This window comes from Oreochromis aureus, linkage group 1 (genome assembly GCF_013358895.1).
Source record: "Oreochromis aureus strain Israel breed Guangdong linkage group 1, ZZ_aureus, whole genome shotgun sequence".
Classification (NCBI taxonomy): domain Eukaryota; kingdom Metazoa; phylum Chordata; class Actinopteri; order Cichliformes; family Cichlidae; genus Oreochromis; species Oreochromis aureus.
The window spans coordinates 41464860-41491310 of NC_052942.1; the positions used below are offsets into that span (position 1 = coordinate 41464860).

The window sequence follows — 26451 nt, forward strand, 5'->3', positions numbered from 1 at the left end:
GAAGCCAAACGCGGCCCTCTCCCTCTTTTCTTCTGTCTCATTTTGCATTGTTAATTCTCACTGCACTCCAGCATTAGCTTAACGGGAGCGACGACAGCAGCCAGGATAAAAAAAGAAAAACAGGAGGAGGTTACGGGGGGGTGTTTCTGAAGAAAGCTTATGAACTGTCAGCGTTCTGTCAGGAGGAAAACAGCGCGGTCCGTGAACTCGTTTGATGCGTTTGACTTTGTGTGGCGTTCGCACACCGAGCGCAGGAAACGAGGGACAAAGAGGAAAAAATGTGTTGTTATGATGTGATGTGTGGAGGGCTGGTTTGAAGTGGCACTCAACACCCCTTCCATTTGTCTTCCCCTCCTCGTGTGTGTGTGTGTGTGTGTGTGTGTGTGTGTGTGTGTGTGTGTGTGTGTGTGTGTGTGCTCCAGATGTTGGGGAGGACTTGGTGAAGACAGCGGGGAGCATCCAGCCGCCTCTGCCCCAGCATCGAGAGCGCTCCCTGGGCTCGTCCTCCAAGGACTGCCCTTACTGCGGCAAGTCCTTCCGCACCTCCCATCACCTGAAGGTCCACCTGCGGATACACACAGGTCAGTGCCTCCACCCGCCACCCACCTGCACACCCCCCGCCTGCTCTGCGTCTCTGCAGCTATGAAACATTTATTGGACTTCATGCAAAATTTACTTCAGCGCTTGTTCTGACATTTCTTCTGGGCTCAGGCTGACATATTGGTTTCTGAATATCGGCTCGCTGGAGTCAGTCTCCCTCTGACGTGATGGAGAGGATGCAGATCCATTGATAATCTATCAGTTTGAACATCGATGTGGGAAGAAGAAAAAGAAAGAAAGGAACAGAGTACAGGCTGTCACAAACCCAGTCATCCCAGTTCAGCAGTGTCAGGTCCAGTAGGCCTGCCTCGGTCCTAATCTGTGTCTGTCCACGCGATCTAATCCCAGAGGCTCCGTGTTATCAGCTGCTGGATTCGAGCACGTTTCCTTCAAACTCACATAAATCCAAATTAAGGAAACTGCTGGTGAGCGTGCACTTCCTCTCAGTGTCCCTCATTTAGGCTTAAGGCCATTGTTATTCCACTTTTTTTCCCGCTCATCATTTCATTGAGCTCTAATTAACACAACAAGGGTTCAGTGTCCTCCAATGACATCACTCAGAGGGCAATTTCACACTCTCTAACTCTCAATAACTTTCGAGGCAAAACAAAGCCGGCCTGTCCACCATTCACAGGGATGTTCGTGAGACCATGTGTCGAATAGATTTAGCTTTATGTTTTGGGCGGGTGTGCTAACCCTCGGAGCAGCGCCGTCCCCCCGGTTGTTTTCGGTCAGAGCAATGATGTGGACCGTGGACAGGAGCCAGGGCGCTAACCCTCTGCGAGGTACGAACGCCCCACTGACTATCCAGGTTAAAGTCACATTCAGACTGTGCAGAGGACAACTTACCACAAGGACGCCTGGCTAAAGTTTCTCAGGTGTTTCCTGCCTCTCAGCTCATCAGCTTCCAAACACTGTGGACAGCTCAGCGTTATTATTCACCCGAGGTCTTCCAAGTGAGAGTCCTCTCTGGATCATTTTGGCTATCCACGCAAGCATAATCCCACATAAAGAAGAGCGAGATCAATCGTAGTAATAAAGACTTCATATGTAAAACTGTGAGTTGTTCCTGTGACTGATGCTGCCGGAACAAAGCTGGTTTATGCCATGTTGTTCTGCTAATTCAGCAGTACAGCATTAACCCTTAAGATCACTTTAATCCTAAAGTCACACTTGGGTCGCCAGAACACGGTAATAACTGCATGGGCATGCACAGCAGCTCCACATCAGTCACACGCCACCCTCCCCTGCGTCCTGCGTGACGCTAACGGGACCAAACACCAGCGTCCTGCTTTATTCGGTCAGACCTGAGACGGGCGACTGACACCTTAAACTCATCAGGAAAGAGTTCACTGAGGACACAGGATGTGCTTTTTCCCACAGGCTTCTATCCAATCAGACTTCATGGGAGTCGCCCCCTGCTGGACAGCAGAGAGAATGCAGGCTTCAGACTCACTTTTCAGACCTGACGATGCATCAGACTCTTATACAGTCCTCTGACTTAGTGCATGAACTGAGCAGATATCTGACTGATAAATGCTCTGAAAATATCACGACTTACACGGCTTTACTTTTTACGGGTGGTTGGACTGAGACCCTTTAAGGTCTCTAAACACATCCAGGTCACCTCGAGGCCAACCTCCCCTCCACTTGCTGCTGCTGCTGCTGTGTTACCTGCTGCTGAGAGACCTGAGTTATGTCTGCTTTGAGTAGTGTAGTAATGATCCCCGCGAGGCCCGTATTTTATCACACAGGAAGCGGAGCCCTCGGCCGGTCTGATTGAATCCACAGTACACTTTATTTTCGTCCTTTCGTATCTCAAACAGACAGTAAAATTAAAGGCCTCGCCTGGAGCCTCCACCTGGGGACAAATGTGAGAAAGTTTAGTGGGGATGTTATCTTTTTTAGGTGGAATGTATCCTTGGATGCATGCCCGTCGAGCTTCGACGCAACTCGGGGAGAAAAAGAGCTTGATGCATCCCCAACATGTGGCCTTTAAATCACTCCTATAACCTAATCGTACCAGCTCCGCTGTGACATCCTGATTACATCCACGAGATGACTTTTACAGTGGCTAAAGATCCTCTCTGCGCTCTGGTGACAATGCGGGCAGATTCACAGCTGACAGCCGAGCTCTCCTCCGTCTAATGTAATGTGAGTGACACAATGGAGTTGCTTACCGAGCCTGGTCGAGGCAGCATTGTGCGACGCAACGCAGAGATTAATGAGCGACTAACACCAGCTTGAAAGGAATGAAGTGAATTTAAATTTCTCCAAAAGTTAAAGAGCTAATGTTACAGTATTAATTTCCTCTTGAACAGTGAGTGGGAAAATATCCATTAGCAAAATTAACCACAGTTTTCTAGGTAGCTAACATTGTGCGGCTGTGGCACTACAGTGTGGGGCCAGAGCTAATGAACACACTGCAGAGGGTGATATTTCATTATACAAATTAATGCTCACATTTTAATGGGAAAGTCACATAATGAATCTAGGCTTCAGTGACAGCAATTAGAGGCCCAGATTGTCCCCTTCTGGACAAGGCACTATTTAGCAGTAAGCAGCTGTGTGTAAAAAATAAAAAGGTCCTCGCTCTTGACAATAGCCACACATAACTTCAGGCAGGGCCACATAACCAATAAGAGTCCCGGCTCACCTATAAATGAGCAGAGGGAGGAGGAGGAGGAGAGGCAGGACTCGCCCGTGTCACTTAACCTTAACCTAACCTTGTAATCAGGATGAATCAGGAGGGACCTGTGATCTCCGTCTCCATTCCTCTCGCTCCCCTGAGCCCTCGTCTTCCTCTTCCTTCTATCTCTCATACATTTTCTTGTGTCGCTGCATTTCCTGCCTCTGTTGAGCAGGAACTTCACAGCAACGGCTCTTCTTGAAGGGGGAATTAAAGAGGAGTGGGACAGTTTTGGAGTTTCTTGCCGTAAATTTTAGAATTTAGCCCAACGTGTGAAACATTTCTGTAATACTGACCATGTCGTCTGTTTGAGGTCATATCCTGTCCCAGTGAGCCTCTTTAGCCTTTCTCTGGTAACATCTTGATGTTTGGGTCTGCACCTTTCATCACAGATTAAGCATTTATAAAACTGTATTTCCTGTTCATCGTCAGCCAATAAGAGTTAATTTTTTTTAAATCCGTACACGCAGCTGCTGAAAAACTGTTAGCAACAAGCACACAGGAAAGACCCACCTTGTGATGTGACATGGGTGGTGCAAACACCTGAGCACTGGCCAGTGTGAGCTTTAGAAGCTCCAGCTGTTTCCAGTCAATACTGTTTCTCACGTTCCACACTAACTACAACCCTGATTACCCCCATGTATCAGGGTTATGTACACTAACTATAACCCTGATTACCGCAGCCAGAGTAACTATCATTTCCCAACATAGTATGCTCTCACATGAATAAAAGGTAAAAGAAAAAAAAGTTCACATTTGAAAATCAGAGGGAGGCGTTTAACCCGGTTTAAGCTGGTTCTGTTGCATCATGTTCCATCAGTGGTTTATGAAAAATAAGAGCTGTGATAATGTTTAAATATAAACTTCTACACAAAACAGCTTCCTCTTTGAGGCTTAGCCACTCTTCTTTCTAATTAATCTAATAAGGTTCAGGTAAACTGTCGAGGTGTTAGAAATATAAAATTATTTCTTTGCTAACAAAAAAACTGCAGTATTTTTGTTCAGATTTTTAAAATGTTGTTTAAAATGTCTTTCTTTCTGACTGCACTGATGCATTAAACCTTGCAGTGTTGAGCTCCACAGTTAACGCACTGCATTAAGAAATATTTGAAAAAAAACAACAAAGCTGCACAGTTTATGGAAAACAGCCAGATGCTTTTTAAAGCACATATGTGTGAATCATTTTCAAGTTTAAATATTTTAAAAAAAATTCTGATTGTGTTAGCTGACTAAACCTTATAAATGTTTACCACAAATTTACTTTGTGCTCCTCAGATTTGATGAAAACTGCGGTTCTTTTTGTAATTACACAGTTTCAGTAAGTTCATCTTTTTTGAATGATGTTTTGTTGACACAAAAAAAATCTGTAAAAATATTCTATAATATACCATTTAAAAAAAAAAAAAAGTAATTCCCTGTAAAAAATTCTTATTTTGCTGTATTTTTTAACCACACATTGAATAATCTTCCATTTGCCATTTACGGGAACTTTGGTCTAAAAACAGATACTGGCAGAAAATTACCAGGTCAGTTTCTGTTTTTTTACCCAGTGTTGCCGTTTATGCTCTCTTTCTGGGATTTCTGGAGTTACTAAAGTGATGGTCTGTGCTGCCACTTTTCTCCATATCTGACCCACCGTATAACCATCAGATGTATTTAAAACAGCGCCGTGTTTTTTTCAGTCCCTCAAACATCTCAGCCGCTGGTTTTTACATTTATTTCCATCCTCAAAGCCAAATGGAAATTCATCTTCCAGTATGTCATATCTATTAAACCATTTTAATTGCCCCTCTGTACAGGGCTGGGGTATTTATCTTTACTTGTTTCTATGGTGCTGTCATAATTCACACGAAGCCAGATGAAATCCGTGCATGCAACATGAAGTGCAAACACGCTGTGGAGGATCTCAGGAAGAGGAGGAGGGGGAGGAGGATTTATAAGCGCAGAGGTTGTGTCGAGTGAAGGGTCTGCTTCTTATCGTTCACCTCCGTCAAGGTCAGCGTGTCCACGGCGGCTCAACAAAGAGCAGACAGACAGCAGCGAAAAGTTTACCGTTCTATTTTTAACTCCTGCAATTTCCTGGTTTTGTGGCGGCAGCGATCTGTCATGTGGCTGGGAGGTTGTGCTGTTTGCGCTGATATCAATTAAAAGTGGATTAACGGGTACATAATGACCTTTAGCAGTAAATTGTGTGTAATGTTGCAAGGCAGGATACAGTATATTCCCCAGATGTCACACCAGGCCCCTGACGTATGATGGAGCAGATGTCTTAGCCAGTCCAAATGGCCCTCTAAGACACACACACACACACACACACACACACACACAGAGGCTCAGGCTGACATGCATGCATAAACATGTGTTCACACACATTCCAAATGGCAAACAGACACACACGCAGACATGTCGTCTGTCTCACTTGCTCCAGATATTTAAAAATGATCAGTTTTAATGGAAAACGGGCACAAAGCGAGCGCTCTCGCAGGGCATCGGCATTCATTTCAGTTTGCCTTCGTCCGTAAACATCAGAGGATGGTGTCAAACACGCAACTGCCTCTGCTTTTCATTCTCATCTTAGATATGCACATGCCACATTCATCTTTATTTCCCCCCCACGTGAACATTAACAACCTCTTATAAGGAAAGGGAGAAAAAAATCGGATCAGTCTAATTTCTGTCTAATTTGGCTCCTAGAATATCATTTTGTCCAGTTAGAGGAATCGAGAATGATCATTTGCATCAGGGACGTTTCCTTATTAAATCAGCGCCGAGCCTCTGTTCAGCAGCTCACAGGAGAAGCACTTATTGGGTTAAAAGCTCATCTCGTATGGTTTATTTTAAATATACTCTATGCTTCACAGACACTCTGCTGTAAGAGAAAAGATATCAAATCGCCGTCTTTCTGCCTGTAGTCAGGGTTATCTGCAGCTCTGCATGCTCTCTTTTCCCTCCTCTCTGCTCTCTTCAGTATTTCCACCTTCAATTTTCTTTTGTATAGCCTCCTATTCTTTTCTCTGCTGTATCAATATTCTATTGAGTTGCTGTTTGTGGCCCTTTATTTGAGAACTCTGCAGTAGGTCTGCAGATCGCAGAGTCTTTTTCTGGAATGGTGCCCTCTAAATAATGATAAATTACTTGAGCAGTATGCCATTTGCTAATTATATCCATGATTTACTACACAGCCCGACTTAAATCATTCAAACCAGCCTTGCGTAACAATGCCTTTTTTTCCTTTATAAAATGGTTTCCATGTGTATAATCTAAACATTTTATTGGCATATACTGTATAGAGAACGTGCATGCAAAACATTTTTTATTTCTTTTCCAGCCGTGCGTGCACAAATACCACTGTGGGAACTTTTATATGTGTATATTGAAAAGGGGGGAAAATCGAGCTTAGCGTTTTTGCCTCTCTGTTCATTGTTTAATGAATCCAAATCTGGCTGCGACTCCAAGCCTATTATAATTGCTCGCAGGATGTGTTCTATTTCAACATCTTTCCAATGGAAGATCCACTTCTGGCAGAATAGTGTTGGTGTTATAGCATTATCAGGAATATTCATGAATATGGATGCGCAGCATAAATAAACATATGTAAATGTTACACAGCAGATTCACCCCCTTTTACTGTAGTGTAAATCGCTTTGATCTGTACTGAATCATATTGTTCTTTATCGCGAGGCTCCACCACATCCAGCGTGTGCTTCACATATGTTGCCAGCGTGTTTCGTATTTTTTGCGGCATCTGTATTGTGTGGCGGGGGCCACGCGCTGTGCCACGCCTGATTTATGCTACTCCGGACAAAGTGCAAAAAAAGGGGCGATGTCCGAGAAGCAGCACCGTAATTGCAAGAGGCGCAGGCCAGAATGGAGGCACGATGACCCCGCTGCACATGCATGCACAGGAACTCACTGCGAGCCCGGCCGCAGGCCCGCGCAGATCGCATTGAGACACTTCTGTTGTCAGCTGAAAATATTATCTCTTGTAGTGGACTGAAAGCACCATATGGTGAAATGTTTTTATGGTGTTGATATGAGTGATGGCTCACTTGGCGGAGCTGGATCGACCCATATTCAGATGCCTACTCCACACCCCCCACACCCCACCCCCGTCCCAATACACACACATCAAGTGGAGCCGAGCCGACGACTGGAAGAGAAAAGACATGCAAGTGTTGGTTGAATGCACAATCGTCTTCATTATCACTTTGTGTTTCATTCTGTGCTACTTTTTAAAATCTCCTTCCCTTTTTCAGGAATTAAATACTTCCTCTTCTTTATCGTAGTTAATGAAATGCATGTCTTTTTTGTCACTTCATGTGACCTAATTTTCTTTGTTCAGGGAGGTTACATGACCCTCGGGCCCACATTCCCTGCTCCAATAAATAGATTTTGATATCCAGTCGATGTAATAAGCAGGTTAATTATTCACTGTTTTACTGTTTCTCTCGCTCTCTTTCTTTCCCGCCCTCTCAGGAGAGAAACCCTACCGCTGCCCTCATTGTGACTATGCCGGCACCCAGTCTGCCAGTCTCAAGTACCACCTGGAGCGCCACCACCGCGAACGTCAGAACGGCTCCGCCACGTCCGGCTCCTCCTCTGGCCACACCCCTTCTTCTGACCACAAAGAGGATCATGGGAAGACGGGCGGAGGCATCTTTGCCCGACCGGACGTCCTCCGTAATGTTTTCAAGAGCATGCCCCCCAACCTGGACTTCAGGGCAGGGCCGCTGCTGCCGCATCAGTGGGCGTCGGCTCCCATCGTGTCCTCTCACAACCGGGATCGTGACTGTGGGGACCGCCGCTTTGACTCCGCCTCTTCAGCTGAGAACACGAAGACTGCCGATGGACCTTCCACCATAGTCTCTGCCACCGCTGACGGCGCCGCCAGCTTCTCTGACCTAAGCCGGGCTTACCAAAGCATGATGGGAAACGGAGTCCACTTTCAGGGTTCTCTCCAGGCTTTCATGGACAACTTTGTCCTCAGCTCCATGAAGAAGGATGTGAAGGACAGCCAGAGTCCAGTCCAGCTCCAGGCCCAGCGCTACCATGACAACGGCGAGCCCAAAGCCAAGCGGGCCGTCTCCGGGGAGCAGGACAGAGAGGAGAAGCCTGAACCCAAACAAAACTCGGAGCCGGGCAAACCCGGGTCCCAATACGAACCGCTTGATCTGTCTGTGTCGGTCCGACCCGAGTCTGCATCTGGATCGCTCCCTGGCACCTCCGTCACCATTCACGATAACGTGGCGTGGCATGGATGCCTCTTCTGCTCCTTCTCCACTTCCTCATTGGAGCTCATGGCTCTGCACCTCCAGGCCAACCACCTGGGCAAAGCCCCTCTGCAGCACGCCGACACAGGGAAGGACGCTCACCGAGAGGGTTCTCCGACCACCTCCACCCTTCACTCCTCCAACACCAAGGCCTCGGGCGTGGCCCCAGACAGAGATGGAGACAGAGATGGAGAAAAAAGCCAGGGAGGCTGGAATAACCACATGGAGCAGCCATATAACCCCTTCCAGAGTGAATTCTACAGACGGTTTGGTGGCTTGTATGATGGATCCCCAAGAGTCAATCAGGGCATTCAGGGGTACATATCCCAAGCAGACCACGGTCTGGACCTGCCCAGCCAGGTCTTCGGAGGGGCCTCTTCAGCCGGCCCTGACCAGATGGGCGACAGGGGCTCCTGTGGAGATGCTGAAGATGACCAAGTTGGATCTGAAGACGAGGCTGGAAAAACCGGCATGCGCAGCACCAACGAGACCCCGTCGACCACACCCAAGAGACAGCAGCAAAACCACTCTGACGAAGACGAGGAGGGAGGAGTGGCTGAAGAAGAGGAGGAAAGAGATGAGGATGGGCAGATGGACGTGGACAGAGAGGAAGAAGGAAGTCCGAAACAGCTCCAAGACGACTCCTCTCTGCCCCCGAGGAGCGGAGCGGCCATGGCGACACCGTCCTCCGTCATGACTCCACTTTCTCTGGTTCCTCCGCCCCAGAACCAGACTCTACCGCTGGAGAAGCAGTGGCAGCAGGGCTTGGGCCTCCTAACCCCCGGAGGTCCACCAGGACTGTTGAAGGCAGAGCAGCAGACCCACCTGGAGCAGCAGATGAACATGCTGTCTGTCCTGAGAGCCTACAGCAACGACAGCCTCCCTGCGTTCAACGGCCTGGGCGGCGGAGCAGGCGGGGCGCCCCCGGGGGGCATGAAGAGGTCGGACGCACCTGGTGAGTGTGTTTAACCCCTCCTGGTTCTGTAGCAGAATATTAAAAGACAGCCACATGAGCAGAAAGCGACCCCAAAAAAGACAAATATGAGCACAAATCTAATTTTCCCACCAGTGCGTGCACACCAACACTAAACACAGCAGACTAACACGTATACGTTTTTGCCTGACACCCACAAAGGAATCTCAGGCACTCACTAAATGTCTCGAGATTGGCTCTGAAGTGATTTCAGCCTTATTTCAAGCAAGTTTAGAAGCTATCAGGCCGGCGACTAGCAACAGATTAATCTTTATTACACGTTTATATTACTGGGAGTGCAGCGCCTCCCTCTCGCTCCCCAGCATGGGGGGAATAACCCTGGATGAGTCAGAGCAGGACCTCAGCTCCCCGTGCCATCTCCTCCACATGTCTCTTAACTATCTTAGCTCTCATAAAGCCGGCTCCCAAAAGCCCATTACTTTATAAGACTCGTCGATCTATGACCCTGTGAAAAATGAACTGTCAACTTTCATGATTCTGCTAAGGTTATAGCTGCTCCTTGAGACTGAAGGAGGAAGTCTTTTTCTCTCGCTCTGTCTCTCCTTTTTTTACAATGCTCCTTTTCTGTGTAGGGCTGGTTGGTACTTCTGAGTGTCTCTATAGGAAGAAAATAAAAGCCGGTGTTGAGCTTTGAAAAAACGTCTTATAGACACGACGGAGACGGATGTCTTTGCTCCGCTGCTGTCGGTTTGACTCGGTGTGACCCTCGTAATATTATTAACAATCAGGAATATTTTTCTTTGTTTGGAGAACAAAGGAGTGGAGCATTTTTCAATCAAACACAGAGAAAAAATAATATAAAACATAAATAAAATAACAGCTGCTGGTGTTATCTGTGGCGGGACACGGCTCTGAATATCTCGATGCAAGTGTATATGTTTCATTAAAAAGAGAAATGGCTTTGTGAGAGATTGCCCTACATATTGTTTAGTCCAAAATGTGGGCAGGCCCCTCGGCAGCGAGGAATGCTCGACCTTTATAGATAAGGCTTTCTCTGAGGAACAAAGGCCTTTCTTATATGTCCTCGTCTGAGACGGCCATTCATTGTAATTAAAAAAAAAACAAGTTATTGTGTGTCTGACTTCCCGGCAGATCTCTGGGATGGCACCGAAGATAGCATAGAGAAGAGTGAAAGACTATAGGAAACACGAGTAACATGGAGACATGTTGTGGTGAATGTGAGCGAGTGAATTGTTGTTCCGAGTGTGACATTACTCCAGGTGACTCTTCACCTCCCGTCCCGGCCGGCGGCGTTCTGTGTGTACTGTTTCAGTGCTGGACGGATCAGATAATACGGCGCTGCGGGCCGTAGCTCTCGCAGCTGCTGCGCTCACTTCAGACGCTTCATATCTGTGGAGTAGCGTGCAGTTTGATTCGTGATCCACAGAGAGGGGGAGCGCTGAGGTGGTGTTGTTGCTGGTCGTTGTGGAAGCAGGTCCAAAGAAACGCTGTGTGCTTCTTTAGCGTGAGGTTGTGAACCGGTCCCGACGCTCCTTCGGCTCCCAAATCAATCAGACCCAGAGGAACGCTCCAACTAGTTTAAGAGGATTTATGAGGTTTATCTGAAGTTAGCTCACTAGTTTCCATCTAAAGATGCTGCCCGTGCTCTGACTGAAACATGCACGTAGAGCTGGATGGAGAACTAAAATGCAGCGATGTTCACAGGGCTAGTGAAGCTACAGAGTTGTGCTTAGGCTAATATGACCATGTGAAACTGAAAGTTCATGCTGACTGAGAGTTTAAAGGCCGCTGTTTCAGGATACGCTGTGATACGTTTCTCGTGCTGTTGTGGTGCGAGTGGAGGAGATAAAACAGACATGCTTGTTTCTGTTTGTAATGCACAGTTGTGTTATATGTCCACTTGTAAAACCCTCATGGTTTTTTTTGGGGGGGGACTGTGGCTGGAAAAGCAGAGCCGCTGTTCCACTGTTGAGGATGAAGGCGGGGGTGGCAAAGACGTCCGAAAAACTCAATTCAGACCTGGCAAAATGTGATTATCTGGAGTGGGTTTGCATTAGGTTTGTATGCAAATACAGCATAAATCATTAATATCGAAATTCTGCCCTGAATGCGCGTGAGCTGTCGCGGGGCACGCGTCGCACGTCTGGAGTGGCCATCGCTTCATTAGTATGCCTGGAGGAGGGGAAAGGGCGCCGCATGCTCTGACACGTAACAGATAGAAACGTAGACGGCCGCGTACGTAAGCCACGCCTCCCGAATCGGATTTATTAATAAATGTCATTAAGAGCAGCAGTGGCCCCGAGCTCTCTGTAATCAGCCGAGGTATCTGGTTACTGAGGTACAGTACACCGTGTAAAGATTGATATGAACCCGCACCGTTTGCTGTACTGTAGATGTGCTTAACACAATCAATACTTGGCTGCAGTGCAGACCTATCTATAGCCATGCATTATCAAACATGAAGTATTACATTATTCAAACAGTGCTGTACATGCTGCGGCTGCTTGCGAACAACGCTCCTCACATCGTATTACTTACATTACCTCAGCCCCCCCACCCGCCCGCCCACCTCTGCTCCTCTAATATATGACATGTGGACCTGAGAAGGCTGAGACTGACAACCTGAAGAGGAGGAGGTGTTGATAAAAGGGCAGGACTTGGATGAGCACGTTTAGGATCTGAGGAAAGAAAATGGCAGAGCTCAGAGCTGAGCACCTCTTACTGCGGGAGAAGTGTGCTACAGAAGCCGGTGGTTAGTGGATGGAAGTGAAAGCAGAGAGGAGAGTGCTATGTGTTCTCAATTAGAGCCGTGACTCCCGCTTTCTGAGCGCTCTCACGTCGCGCTTCTCCTCAGAAGTGCTGCGGTTTGTTTGTGTTCGCTGCAGATGGAAACTCAGAGGTTCAGCTCGGCGCGCGCTCTGAAACAGCCGGCTGTCAGTGAAGGAGCCCTCGCCGCCGTGACGTCACCTGAAGTCCAGCCGCGTGGTGTGATGACTGAAACTCTAGCCCCACCCTGCGTTCGCGCCTGTCTGATTCACAGAACGAGCTGCGTGTACTTTTAGGAGCGGCTCTTCTTATCGTAGGATGTTTGGACAGCACATTTGTGATGTCTGGCCGTTGCGTTGTTCCCTGCGTGCCGCTGAGCTGCAGTCACCTTATTAGACACGTGCCAGCGAGCGGTGCCGCTGCTCTGGTCCTTTCCACGAGCCAAGTTTCTCTCAGAAGAGACGATCGGTTTCCAAGTGCCTCTTTAGCTCGCTTGGCACCGTGTTAGCACCGACCAGCTTCTGACACACGATTGGGCGGAGCGCTGCTGACATGCCCGGTGAAGCTGAAGCAGGTTTCTCCTCTCAGACTCTGCTCCTCAGGTGCTCGGCCTCTGCGCTGGTACACAAAGGATTCCAGCACACCAGAACGGTAAATGGACTGATTCTTCTGTAGCGCTTTTCTACTCTCCTGGAGTACTCAAAGCGCTCTATACAACATGCCTCATTCACCCATTCATACAAGCACTTCCTTCTGTACTTAAGTGCAATCTAAGCATTCACACACATCCACACTCCGATGGATGCATTGGAGAGCAACTTGGGGTTAGTATCTGGCCCAAGGATACTTGGCATGCAGGAAGCCAAGGATCGAACCACCAACCTTCCAATCAGTAGCTGATCTGCTCTACCACCTGAGCCACAGCCACCCCGCGGGATCCGCTGGTCTGAACAACACTGAGATTTGGATCAGACTTTCTAGTTGTTGAGACGTCGTGGCAGATGTTTGCTGGGTGGGAGGAGCCAGTCCAGTCCAGAGCAGGCGCCCCCTCCTGGTCGTATGCAGGTTACTGTCAGAGGTGCCTCCGCCGTGAGCGTCGAGATCACATCCTCACAGCGCGCTGGGCGTGTTTGATCACGCTCACTGGTGACATCACAGTACACACGCCAAAGACGTACGTGAGCAACGCAGGCAGCTTTGACGTGGACAAACACTCACAAACATTCCCACACACACATCAAACTTCTCGTGATGTAAAATGTGATAATTGCCAATAATACTGTCCTTATCAGGTGTTTCATTACCATGATTTGGTTGCTGTTTGTATTTAACACACACACACACAGGTACACACAGACACACACAGGTACACACAGACACACACAGGTACACACAGACACACACAGGTACACACGCGTGGAAAGCAGTTCACATTGCTGCTAGACTCCCCTGTGTTCACTAATGAGCCCGACATGTGGCTTACCTGTGTCGCTGCAATTATTCTGTACACTTAAAAGTGAGGCTGAGGGTTCAGAGCGGTGACAGCTGACAGTCCTGGATGGGCAGATGGTGCTTATGAACTCATTTATCAATACTGGGGACACAGGCGGGCTATTGGTTGATATATTTAATTCATTTTCGCAGTAAAACTCCAAAGCCGGCCTTTAAAGCCTGTTTTAGGTGCACACACACAATCAGAGGAGCATCTTTATGTTTCTGTGTTTGCTTCCAGTCTTCAGAGTACTTCCTAACAGCAGAGGGCATCTATAGCATGGAAACATCTGGATCCTTCTGCTGCTGTTTCTCACTCAGCTCTGAGCCAGAGAATCATTTCACTGTTTTACCATGGGAGCCTCCGGTGGGCGTTTGAGAAACTGCAGTTTCAGTTGTCTCATTAAAATCTCCGCTCTGATGCTTAGTTAGAATTTTTTATTTACCTATCCATTTTCTTCTCCTTATCTGGGTTTGGGTCGCGGCATGAGCAGACCTCCCTCTCCCCGACCACCTCCTCCAGCTCACCCGGGGGACACCGAGGCGCTCAGAGCCCAGATATAATCTCTCCCGTGTGTCCTGGGTCTGCCCGGGCCTCCTCCTGGCGGGACATGGGTAGGATGCCCGAACCGGCTCAAATGGCTCGGTTTGAACTATTACCATCTTTAATTTACAGATTTTTCAAAATTCTCTAACATTAAAATAACACCTTTATTTAAAAACAGAATTTACAAAGTGACAATAACACAAGATAAAAGTAAAAAGAGGCATCACTGAAGTGTGTAAAACACAATTCAAACAAGAGCTGTGCAGCTGTGCGAGGGTCACAATCAACGCTGTGACATCAGTTAAGCGAGTTTCGGGTTTGACTGCTGGAGCAGACGGTCCGCTTAAATCGTTTATTTGTGCCAAATTGAATTGGAGGCTTCTTGTAAACAGTTTAACCTGATTAGAACTTCAACCAGAGTTTGACCACAGTCCGAGTGACTGAACCGCCCTCCTCCCTGCGTTTTCCCACAGTCCACGATCCTTCCTCCTGTCTGTCTGCCTGCCTGTCTGTCTTGTTGCTGGAGGGCAGGGGCTCCTGCAGTGATTAAGCCATCTGGAGGCCTGTCTGCCTGCCTGTCTGTCGGTGAGACGCCTCCCCGGGCTCTCATTGTGTGCAGAGATGACAGCTCTGACGGCTGCTGAAGGCGAGGTGCCATTTCCCACGTGCGTCTACATTACCGGTTTAACTTGTGCAGAGGTGCATTATCACCTTGTCACCCAAAAGTGCAAATAGTGTAGTTTTCAAAGAGCAATTAAAGGTAATAGCTGCTGTCAGGCTGCACGGATGGGACCTGTTGCTCGCTCTCAGATGTGATAGCTCTAAAAATATTTCCCCCGCTCGTCAGCCGGTCCTCTCCGAGAACGCTTGCTGGTGGCGGCCGCGCATTTTTCCTGGAAGTTCTGCAGCGAGAGGCGGGATGGAGTTGCTCTTGATAAGGAAACGGAGACGAGTGCCGGGTGATCGCAAACGTGCGCGACAATTATTCTCTTCATTATTTTAGAAACAGGACGGGGAACGCAGCGAAGGCAGCGTGGGAGATCGCATTTACACACTCCATCCATACGTGTGTGCGCGCGTGCGTGTTCACGTGCAAATCAGCTGCTTTTATGTGCACTCTGTATACCCCCCCCACCCCCGTCAGTGTGCATCGTATTCAATATTGCAAAAGTTGAAACAATGGGTTATAAATTGGCCTTCCAACCCGATATATCTGACATGATCTCTGCTTCCCATCTCGTTAGTTTGCTGTTTGTTTCTTTTCTTCCCTGACTCCTGTAGACTTTGTTCGGTTTGAGTTGCTCCTCTTAAGAATGCAGCGTTCCCTTCCCCAGGCGCCCCGGAGATGTGAAGAGGACGCCTCAGAGGAGTTGTACTCGTAAAGCTCCTCATCCTCGGAGGGAGAGACAGAGAGAGAGAGAGAACACCGGCAGGCAGAGACACACAGGCATAATAACTACACTTACACAGCTAGTCGACACATAATGAGACAATGCAGCAGCAACTTCAAGGAAAAACGCAGATATATAAAAAACAACAGAGAGCGAGGCAGAGGGAGAGGAAAACAGGGGGCTGTGGGGGTAAAAAAATAAAGAAAATCAAGAAACTATGTCAACTTTTATTTCCCGTGTTATTCCACATCAATGGCAGCATGCAGTGATACTAATAAAAACAAAAAGTATACACAGGTACAGACACGCAGGCAGCGCGCTGCTGTGTTTGAAACGCTCTGTGGCAATTAAGGACAAATAACGCGTATTATTTCCTGTCGTGACGAACGATCCTAACCAGCCGCTAAAAAAACCGGCCTGATTTCGACATCAAACGCAAACAAATAAAAACGGCTCCAATAAACAAAAGTTGTGAGACAGACAGCGCACAAACCGCGGGGGGAATGAGAATAAGAGCAGCAAGCGCAGAGACAAATAAGCCCGCAACATTATAACATTAGCAGTTAGAAAATACACTTAATTCCTCAGCAGAGATGGATATAAACTGCATTGTTGCGTTGCAAATCCCAGCCACCGGATTTAAACTGCTGCATTGTTTTATTAGGGAAATATGGGGGTGGAGGAACAGTGCTTATTCTAATTACAGTGATTTAATCAGGATTAGGGAGGTTACCTGGATGAAGTGAGGGGGCATCCGTGGCAAGGGCACATGCTTTTAGACGGGCCGGGTGCACGCCGGCGGGGCCGCCCCTTATCGCGCTCATCGCCGGCGCTGACTTCAGCCTCCGAAACGATGACTTTCTCTGCCTGTGCACGAGTAAACACTGGCCTGTTTGTTCTCGCCGTCTTTATTCCTTCGCTTTTCCCCTCCTGCCTGGTTAAACAGCAGGCGGAGGGAATCCATTTTAATCTGATTAATAACTTAGTTGATCACATATAACCCAATTTTCAGTGAGTGCCGTCCTTGTGTGCGCGCGGCCACGCCCACGCTGACCTTTGCGGTCGCCTCGGTAACAATAAGGCACAATAAGCGCCGTTGTTCTGTCGGAAAGCTGGAGAAGCTTTACATCATGACCAAAATTTAATGTGGCCCTCTTTGCACAAAAGGCCGGGCCTGCGCAGAGATGGGAACGAGTTTCCCGCCGCATTCACAGAAATATGAATCGGCCTTTTAAAACAGATATGGTTACATATTCGTTTTGAAAGGTACAGTAACGGGCTCGGGCTGAGCTGCCCCCAACACTGGGGCCTTTGTTCGCTGGCCGGCTAATAACCGCCCCTGATCCTGATCCTCATCTCTGACTGCTTACGGAAGAACCCCCCCGAACCTATCTTTGATTACACCGTTATACGAGCTTCATTTTGTCATTTCGATTTCACTCATCGTGTTTAGCGCTGAGAGATTTGTATTCAGTATTGGCAATTATGATTCAAACGCCACAAAGTAAGCCTTGTGAGTTTTAGCGATGACGAGTGAGAGAGGGAAAAATATCCTTCCTTTCTCTCTCTCTCTCTGTCTGTCTGTCGCACATGCACACAGGAAATATGAATCAAATATTCATGAAGTGGGCTGAGGTTCTCATGCACCCATATGCTTCCTCGTTCAAGCAGCTTGCAGTGGACAGAGGCATCCATCCAGCCTGTGACACCCCCCCCCCACCTATCACCACCACTGCTGCCATCGCCGTGATCATTAAATAGGTCATCTCAAACATGCACTCCTCCTCTTTCTTCCACTTTCTTCCTGCTTCCTCCTGTTTGTTCCTGTTCCCTCCTCTTTCTTCCTCTTTCCTCTGTTTCCTCCTCTAACCTCCTGTTTCCTCCTCTTCCCTCCCGTTTCCTCCTCTTACTTCCTGTTTCCTCCTCTAACCTCCTGTTTCCTCCTCTTCCCTTCTATTTCCTCCTCTTCCCTCCCGTTTCCTCCTCTTACTTCCTGTTTCCTCCTCTTCACTCCCATTTCCTCCTCTTCTGCGGCATCCTCGCTGCCCTCCACCGTGCCCCTCGACTTCCTTCTAATAATCTGTTGTGAGAAAGACGAGTCCTTCGAGCTCTGTGATTCACTGGCCAGGAATCCTTGTAAAATCAGGCCGCCGTGCATTTGCCAGTTTCCAGAAATTGTAAGTACTTTATGGTTTATAGTTTTTTATTATGGAATGAAAAGGGTGCTGTGAGGGGCTGCTCCGGGGGGCGGCGAGGGGAAGGAGGGGGGATTAAAACTGAAGGGATTAGCACCATACTTTAAGATAAATCTTTTTTAATGTGAAACCTCATCCCCGCTCATTCTGGGGTAACCACTCTTATTAACTGCCGTGCTTTCATGCGGCCTATTTTTTTTTTCGCCGAGCAACTTTTTAAGCAGAGGCTTTTTTTTTCTTTTTTCTTGGACATCCCGCTCGCTTCGCCGGCTCCACAAACAACCTTTTTAAGCATTTTAACACAGAACAATGGCAAAGCACATAGCTGCACACATTAATGCTTTTGTATCTGGGAGCAAAAAGAAAAAAAAAGCCAGAAGAAAAGAGATAAGCAGAGCTTGGCTACGCCGGCCCTCCGTCTTTCCCTCTCTGCCTCTCTCCATCAGCCAATCCCGGCTGATCTGTATGCATCGGGGGCTAAACAGACAAACATCATATTCTCAGTCTCCAGACTCTAATTGACTGAACAGGGATTGGTCACACTTTTAAGAAGCGTTCCATAATGGATTTCCATGTTTGTGTCTCTTTTAACTGGCGGTGCGAGGGGAAGCCATAAATGTTGTCTTTATTACTGAAAACAACAGCCCTCCCTCCATCCTCCTCCGTCTCTCTGTTTCCTCGCCATAAAAGACCATATCAGTGCGACGGCCGGCATTCGTTGCAAGGTCAACTCTGCCGACAGATGACAAACGATCTCAAGATGGCCACATCATCTGTCCCGTAGCTGCCGGCCGAGAACGCCGCCACCGTGTGCTCGTCTTTATCCCTTCTTTTCACTTCATCATCATGTCGTGGGGGGGCAGAGCGAGGAAAACCAGCCACCTGATATCCACCAATGAGGAGAGCTTTCAGGCCAAAAGGCAAATGAGGATGGGGGCGGGGGCGGAGGGGGGAATCTTTTCAAAAATCGGCACTTATCGTGTTTCTGTATCAGGAAGCAGACTTGGCACGAGCCGGGGATTCAGTATTACGGACAAGCTGCTCATCAGATGGGAGCTGGTTTATTTCTGTGGCCCACCCCCCGCCTCCCCTCCATCCGTCCATCAGTGCCTCCCATTCTCTGCCACCCCTCCAGTCTGCTTCTCATCCAAACGTGTCTCATTTCTCCTACCGGACGACTTCTTTCATTTCAACCGTGTGATTGATTTCTCCTGTTTATTGTTTCTTCTTCATCTTCCTCATTATCTGCGTTTGAAGCGCCGCTTAAAACCGCTCGGTTCCTCCTCCAGCGGCGACGGCCACTTTTCACAAAACTCTGACTGCGTTTCTTAATTACGTGACTTCTCTGTAACACGGCCGTCAGCTCGCAGACAGCCGCTCTCGCGTCGTTATTACCTTCCCATTTGGACGCCGGCTCTCGGCAGGTAGCCGAGTCCCCCTGCCCGCCATCACATCGTCCTCCTCTTCCTCGTGTTCGTCTTCCTCGTTCTGCTCTGCTGTTCTTGGGTAAAAATGGATCTGTGCCATCAGTTTGTCATTTTTAAAACAATAAAAATGTTCTGGTTAAGCCGCCCCGCCCCCCGTGCGTCCTCTGACAGTAAATGAGAAAATGAAGCTCCGCTCGTTAACAATCAAATGCTCAACAGCTTCATGTTAACATGTTTGAAACATTCTGTTTTTGAAACCTTTTCCTCCCGCTGCTTCCCTTCGTCTCCACGGTTACCGTCATAGGGCGTAAATCCAACCTGCTGACAGGCTAACACCGAGCTAATGGCGTCATTCATTACAGTCCAGCTCCGAGCTCCTGTCTGCCCACAAACCTCACCCCTCCCCGAGCTTCTGCCTGAGGTTACTTCCTGTTCAATGGGAGTTTTTCCTTCCTACTGTCGCCAGGTGCTCATAGGGTGTCGCCAGATTGTTGGAGTTTCTCTGTTTTATTTTTCTACCTTACAATTTACAGTTATATACAATATATGACTGAATTAAACTTTAGTTTGTTTACTGTCAACAAACAATGACACATTTAATAAAGAATTACATATAAATATAAATAATTAAAACATTAACATGAGCAATGCAGTGATTTCTGCCTGTCATAAGTCAAAAGAACAATTATTTTAGAATTGATGTCACAGCTGATATCAGTTTATCACTTTATATACTTATTAACTGCAATTCCAGTAAAGCCGGACGTGGGCCCAGTTTAGCTTCAGTGTAGTTGAGCTAAACTGGATCCGGGGCCCTTCGCTGCATCGCTCTCTCCACTTTTCTGTCTGATAAATCTTCCCCGTCTTTCACAACAAAAAAAACAAAAACAAAAAAAAGCTGGTCATGTGTGACACAAAGAAAGAGTGTCTACACCTCGCAAAGCAGGACCCGTCCTGAAATACAGGAGCAAACTGTCAGACTGTCAGAGTTCCTGCAAATGTTTCACAATAAAAGCCTGCATAGAAGAGTTCCTGTGAACCATAACTGCACAGTAGAGGTCTTTTAATTTGAAAGAGAAGGAATTAAATAAAAGACTTAAAAACCAGGCACGCATGTGAAATATGTTTAAGAATAATGCGACTTGATTCGTCGACACGTTTGGCTGCTTCACCACAACGTCACAAAATCCACCCAGATGCTCATCAAAACCAGCTGCCAACCAATCAAATGTTACACATTATTATCACCTAAATCTTCGTCAGCAGTGAAGAAAAGCAGCTTAATTAACCTTTCATTGAGTCCGGTGAAACATTCCCAAAGACGGAGCAGGACGCTGTGTTTTATTGGATGTATAAAGTGTGGATTCTCTCACACAGTCTATCGGTTTTTGGGAATGCAGAGGCTGCAGTATTGGATCTTACACCTATTGAAGCTGACGCAGTATAACAAAGCATGCAGGGCCAAAAGTAATGATCATATACAAATATCAATATGAGAAAGAGTATGTGCTAAAGAAGACGCATGGCTATTGATGTTTAAATAACTGTAGCGTCAGAGAGACGGAGAGAGGGGGAAAAATGTGAATCATATTTTCTCACTGGGAGAAAAAAAAAGAGCTAATCGAACACATCCCACGAGGCGCAAACAGCGAAGTCAAGGGCAGGATGAAAGCAACTCTTCTGCTCCTCTCTGACTGCGAGCGGCCCAACAAAACTACAAATAAAAGCGTGAACGGGGCGCGGCGGCGCTTTGCGGGCCGGCGGAATGTTTGACAAGGCAAAGCGCGGCGATAAAAACAGTCAAAAGTTAAGTCTTCAGACGCTCTCCCCACTCCGCGGTGTGTCTTTTCATTTGTCTGCGTATACGCAGCTTTATTTGCATTTCAAATGCTCATATTTGAAGAGGGTGGCTTAAATGCCAAGACGCGAATTGATGACAATCGCCTCGATTCAAAAGCATCGGCAGAAAGCCTCTATCCTCGCCGCTGACATTAAAGCTAAAGCAGAAACACAAAACAAATATATATTTATCTGTGCTGCCTCCTTCCTCCTCCGTCAACCTTTCTCTCCGTCTCATTATTTTAGGATCGCTTTACATTTGAATATCAGTTCTCGGGCCGAGCGCGAGCCACCGCCCACAAACTAAAATAAGAGAATAATCAGCGGGCTGCAGAACGTGCGGCCATTGATTCAGCCGCTGCCTTTTTTCATGGCTTTTCCATATTCATTTGTGTAATTTACAGTAAATCCAATAGCTGTCAGTCACAACACGCGAGGACCGAAAAACGCTGTAAATTTACCGTGTTGGGAAACAGCTGCTGCAACATTTACAGCACAGACCACTCTAAAATATTAAAGATGTGTCATCGCGGGCACTCGGCCCTGCATCTGTAACCATCTGCTTTCTATTAAAACACTACACCCAAAAAACTGAGGATGAGGCCTCGCGGCTCGCACACGCTCTCTCTCAGGCCGTGTCCTCCTCTCGGCGGAGGCGAAGCCGGTTCGCCGCAGATGCGCGAGCTGGCCGACGGGAAAAACGCTTTGAACCTGAGTATTGCGGGCCACTTGTGTGCACGGCCATGTTTGTGAGGCCGCCGCAGCTGAGCCTCTTCTCCTTGCTTGTGATTAATCGTAACTCGCACGCCCTCCCATCGATTTCAACACATCACGCCGCCGCCGGCCGCGTGGCCCTCGGCCTCGAGCCGCCGTGACTGCGAGCGTCGGCCAAAGATTCGGTCTCCTCGCTGACATCTCGAGTTACTCGGGGTGTGGAGGCGTGCGGTGACTCAGACTGTTTGGGGCGATGACATCTGTCCTGTTAGAGCAGACGCAGAAGAAGAAGAAGAAGGAGCAGAGGGTGAGGGCGGCGCTGCTGCTGCAAAATATTAAGTTACAGCAGAACAGGGAGACTTATGGGCCGAGTCAAAGGTAAACAATTACAGCATGGTGAGTCACTTTGTTGGAGCACGGCTAAAGGAAGATCATCTCTCCCTCTTAATAGGTAATTTCCTTTGTCTTGTGAGGATCGGATCACAGCCGGGTGGTCTGCCGAGAGAAAAAAACACGACGGATCCAAAGTTGGCTGGAAAGCGTCCAGCGCGGCGCTCCTTCGGAAACATTCTGTTCAAATTAAACGAGCGCCTGTTTGCAAGGAATGCGCCGACAGATTCGGAGGGACGTTTCCCAGTTTATGTCTCCTTTTTTCACATTTCGTACTTTCTGTCATCTTGTCTGTGCTAAACTAGTTGTCCTTTTTGGGGGGGCTGTCACCCCCCCTCCGCGTCGCTCCGTCATCCTCCCTCGTGATGTCACTATCTCGGCGTGAATCATTAGGATATCAGTGTTCAGCCAGTGACAGAAAGAGCCTGATTAACAAGCTCTCTTGTTTTTCCTCTCCTCTTTATCCTCCTCCTTTTTTCCTGAAACGAGGACTCCCGCTGCTCCCAACGACATTTCTTCCCCCTCCTCCCTCCTCATCATCCCTCCTCTTCTTCCCTGTCGTGGATGGCGGGGAGTCACAGGTGTGTGACAATAATTACACATACACTCAGAAAAAAATAATGTCGTTTCCTCCATTTAATAAGTTTGCAGTAAAATAGGCAGCGAGATAGAGAGAGATGCAGAGAGCTCCAATCTTATCGGATACCCCAACCTCTAACTTAATCATATGGCTCTTAAGAGCAGCCTGCCACCAGCTGGGGCTCCGTAATATGCATGCAATATGTGTGTAAAACGATACGCTTTAATTTTGAGCCCACTTTAAGCAGCAACAAAATCTGTTTATATGGGAGACATTTAAAAAGAAGAGAGGGCTGGAGGGAGGGGGCGCGGGATCGGGTTAACTCTTGCTCTCCGGGCCCGACAAACGCCATCTGTCTGGTGTCGGCCGCTATCAGAGCTCGGCGCCGTGCACAGACCGGAGCTGTGTCCACCGTTTTTAAGCTTCCTGTCGCATGGCGCCGGGGTTGCGGTCGGACTTAAGCTCCAAACGTGCACTTTCGCTCAGTTTTTCTTCCCCTGGCTCGCTGTGGGAGGCAGCGGTGAGCAGGTCCCCACAGTCTTACTGCCTGATACTAGTTTAGGAAGTTAACCCTTCATAACTCACCTGTATAAAGTTGGCCTTATTAGGGGTGTGACCTCTTTGACTGACAGGTGAATGGTGACACAGGCAACCGTAGCTGCTAGTTGTCTGCTAGCTTCACCCGAGCTGGACCGCATTTGTGCTGTTGGAGCCTTTTTAATGACATCGTGTGACCAGCAACATGGCTGCTGTGAGGTCACTGTGCTAACAGAGCGCTGGATGTCAGCAGGTACGAGAGTGACGCTCCCGCACAGGTTGTGGATGCAGACGGCGTCAGGATCGCGTCTTTCTGCACAGAATAAAACAAACTCTTTTTCTATGGCTGCACGTTTCTCCCGTTTCCTGAAACCTCGCCGGCTCACAGAGCGCAGCTGACAAGGTTAGAAATAATCTTCCTCTCTCAGCGTGCCTGCATCGACGCGGGGCATCGATTCGGGGAGTTTTTATAAAGTTAGAGCTGTTAGAGGCTCTTAAGGCGAAACTATTCTTCTTCTTCTGGTGAGGCACAAGACACGAGGCTGGAGCGCAGCTACGAGGAGGAAGTGGGAGCGAGGACAGAGGAAGCAGAGCTTTTGGGGAAGGAAGGAGGGAGTGCGTGTGTAAACTTCAAACAGCCCGTGATGGCGGCTGTCGCTGCCGCCGCCAGCTCTGACCACTCCACAGATGCTTTTGTTCCCGCTCACTCTCACTCCTTCACCCTCCTCCTCCTCCTCTCTTCTTGCCCGGTCTCTTTGGTGATCCAGTGTGAGAGGAGCGGGGGCTATCAAAGCCACCGCTGTCTGTTCCAGACTTCAAAACCCGGGGCCCCCGTCCATCCGTCAACCCCAATCATCATATCTGCGAGGCCCCGGCGGAAAGCCTCGTATGCTGGAGGAGAAATATTTGATCTGTCCTCTTTGCGAGGATCAACAGTCACACAAACGACAGGGGCGCCCTGGCGTACGGGGGGAGGAGGAGGGGGGGGGAGGCTGCTGCTGGAGCAGGGAGGGAAACTCCTGCGCTGGGCAGCAAAGATCCGGTTTATTACACCGTTTCTAAATGAAAAAGTAAAAGTGCCACAAAGACTCAGATTACATGGGTGTGATCTCGAGTGAGGCCTTCTTCCTTTAAAGGAGCGTCTCCATCATTAACCTTATTTATTTTATTGTATTTTAGTTTCTGATGGGAACCAGGAGCAGCTCACACATGCTCATTTTAAGGCTTTCTTTTATTTTCCAGAAGTTTCCTGATTCGACAAAGATCTTTTTTTTTAATTGATATTAAAACATGAATAGCTCAAATATAATTTCAAAAATAATTTATTTTACACAAACGTCTTGTTGGTGTAGTCACGTTTTTATTTGTCGCCGTGCGATGAAATATGTGAGTCAAATAAAAGGTCTGTGTCTATCAATCTATTTATCCGTCCGTCTGTCTGTCCCGCTGTCACGTGACACTTATTTATAGTGTGTGTGTGTGTGTGTGTGTGTGTATAGTTAGCTCTTAAATCCTGTATGTGAGATCAGACTACGTAATTACTGAACTCATTAAGCACTTTATGTCCACCAGACCTCGTCCCCTGTGTGTGTGTGTGTGTGTGTGTGTGTGTGTGTGTGTGTGTGTGTGTGTGTGTGTGTGTGTGTGTGTGTGTCATGCAGAGCAGCAGCTGGTTGTGTTACTGACACACACACTGAGGTGGTGTTGGTGGTGAAGAAGATGAATATGTGAGTTGAAGTTGAGTCTGTGTTACTGAAAATAATTAAAACACACACACACACACACACACACACACTGTGCCCTGAGTGTGTGTTCAGGCATGTCACTCATGAGCCCTGTCACTTCCACCCGAGTCACCAGCAGGACTCGGGACACATGGACGGACACGGGGGGTGGGGTGTGTGTGTTTGATTGGCGGGATCGTGTGCAGCGTGCAGTAATCCATCAGAAGTGTTTCTGACAAAGAGCTGAAAGAAGAATTCAGACCGGGGTCGTGACCCCGGGGAGGCAGGGGGTGTTCCAAAGCTGTGGAAGCTTCCAGAGTGTCACAGTGAACAAACACAGTGTGAGTGGGCTCAAGTTTGTTGGTCTGAGGATGCTGTGATGGCGGACTCGGGTGCTGCTCAGGACCACCTTTGCTTTCTGTGATGACGAGCGCGGCGTGATGGCGGGCGATGGCTCATGTTCTTTCTTCATGCTTAAAAAAACAGCAGCAGTTTTCAATAATTGGCTGCTGTGACGCATTTGAGATGAAACTGTGACTTTCATTATTATATATTATATACTCTTATTATTATTATTATTATTGTTGAATAATGCTGTTCGATCTCTTCAATGCAGCTGGAAATTATTTTAATGACTTGCACTGCCGGGGTGTTTATATGTATATTCATATTTTACAAAGGTGATTATTATGCAGTAATAATGATCTTTTTAATATATCACTTTATAAAAAGTGAAAGTTTGAAAAAAATCAGAATGAAAAAACTGAGAGAGGACAAAAAGAAACTTTATAAAGATGAGTTCCTGATTCTTGGAGTCCTGATGGCCACAGTGTCAGATTCACACCTGAGGCCAAATCACTTCAATCAGCTCAGGCTGCAGGAAGCTGAGTATTACCCTTCTAACCCTTTCATAATAAAAGCTCCAAATAAATGTGTATTTTTTTTATTTACATGAAATTTGTATTTTATTTATTTGTACAGCAGACCGTAGCTTATTAGCATCGCTGCATTTAAATACATTTATTGAAGCAAATATAGGATTTTTAGGCACAGTTAATTTGCAGAGCTGGTCCCTGGTTATGCTTTTAACACAGCAACAATAATGAATCAATTTCAGATCAATAGCACAGAAAGTAAAATAATATTGTCTCTTTGATTTTAATTAATTTCCTCTTGTTAAATAATATTTGTGTTTTTAGAGCTAATAAAGCTAATAAAGTAAGACTCTGCTTTTGCTCATTAAATAAGCACACTTATTGCTGTTTTTGCAAACTAAATGTCTGAAGCTGATTTCATCATCCTCGAGCAAACAAAGCTGCTAAAATGCTTGAACTCA

At 47.5% G+C, this 26451-nt stretch overlaps 1 protein-coding gene across 9 annotated transcripts in view; it reads left to right on the forward strand.

Moving 5' to 3' along the window:
* znf536 (zinc finger protein 536) overlaps positions 1–26451 on the forward strand; it is a 191108-nt gene that overhangs the window by 140510 nt on the left and 24147 nt on the right. For all 9 annotated transcript variants that reach the window (XM_039614233.1, XM_039614238.1, XM_039614230.1 and 6 more), the window contains 2 exons: positions 423–581; positions 7766–9514. In XM_039614233.1, coding sequence (XP_039470167.1) covers positions 423–581; positions 7766–9514 — 1908 coding nt within the window. The remainder of the gene's footprint in view (positions 1–422; positions 582–7765; positions 9515–26451) is intronic.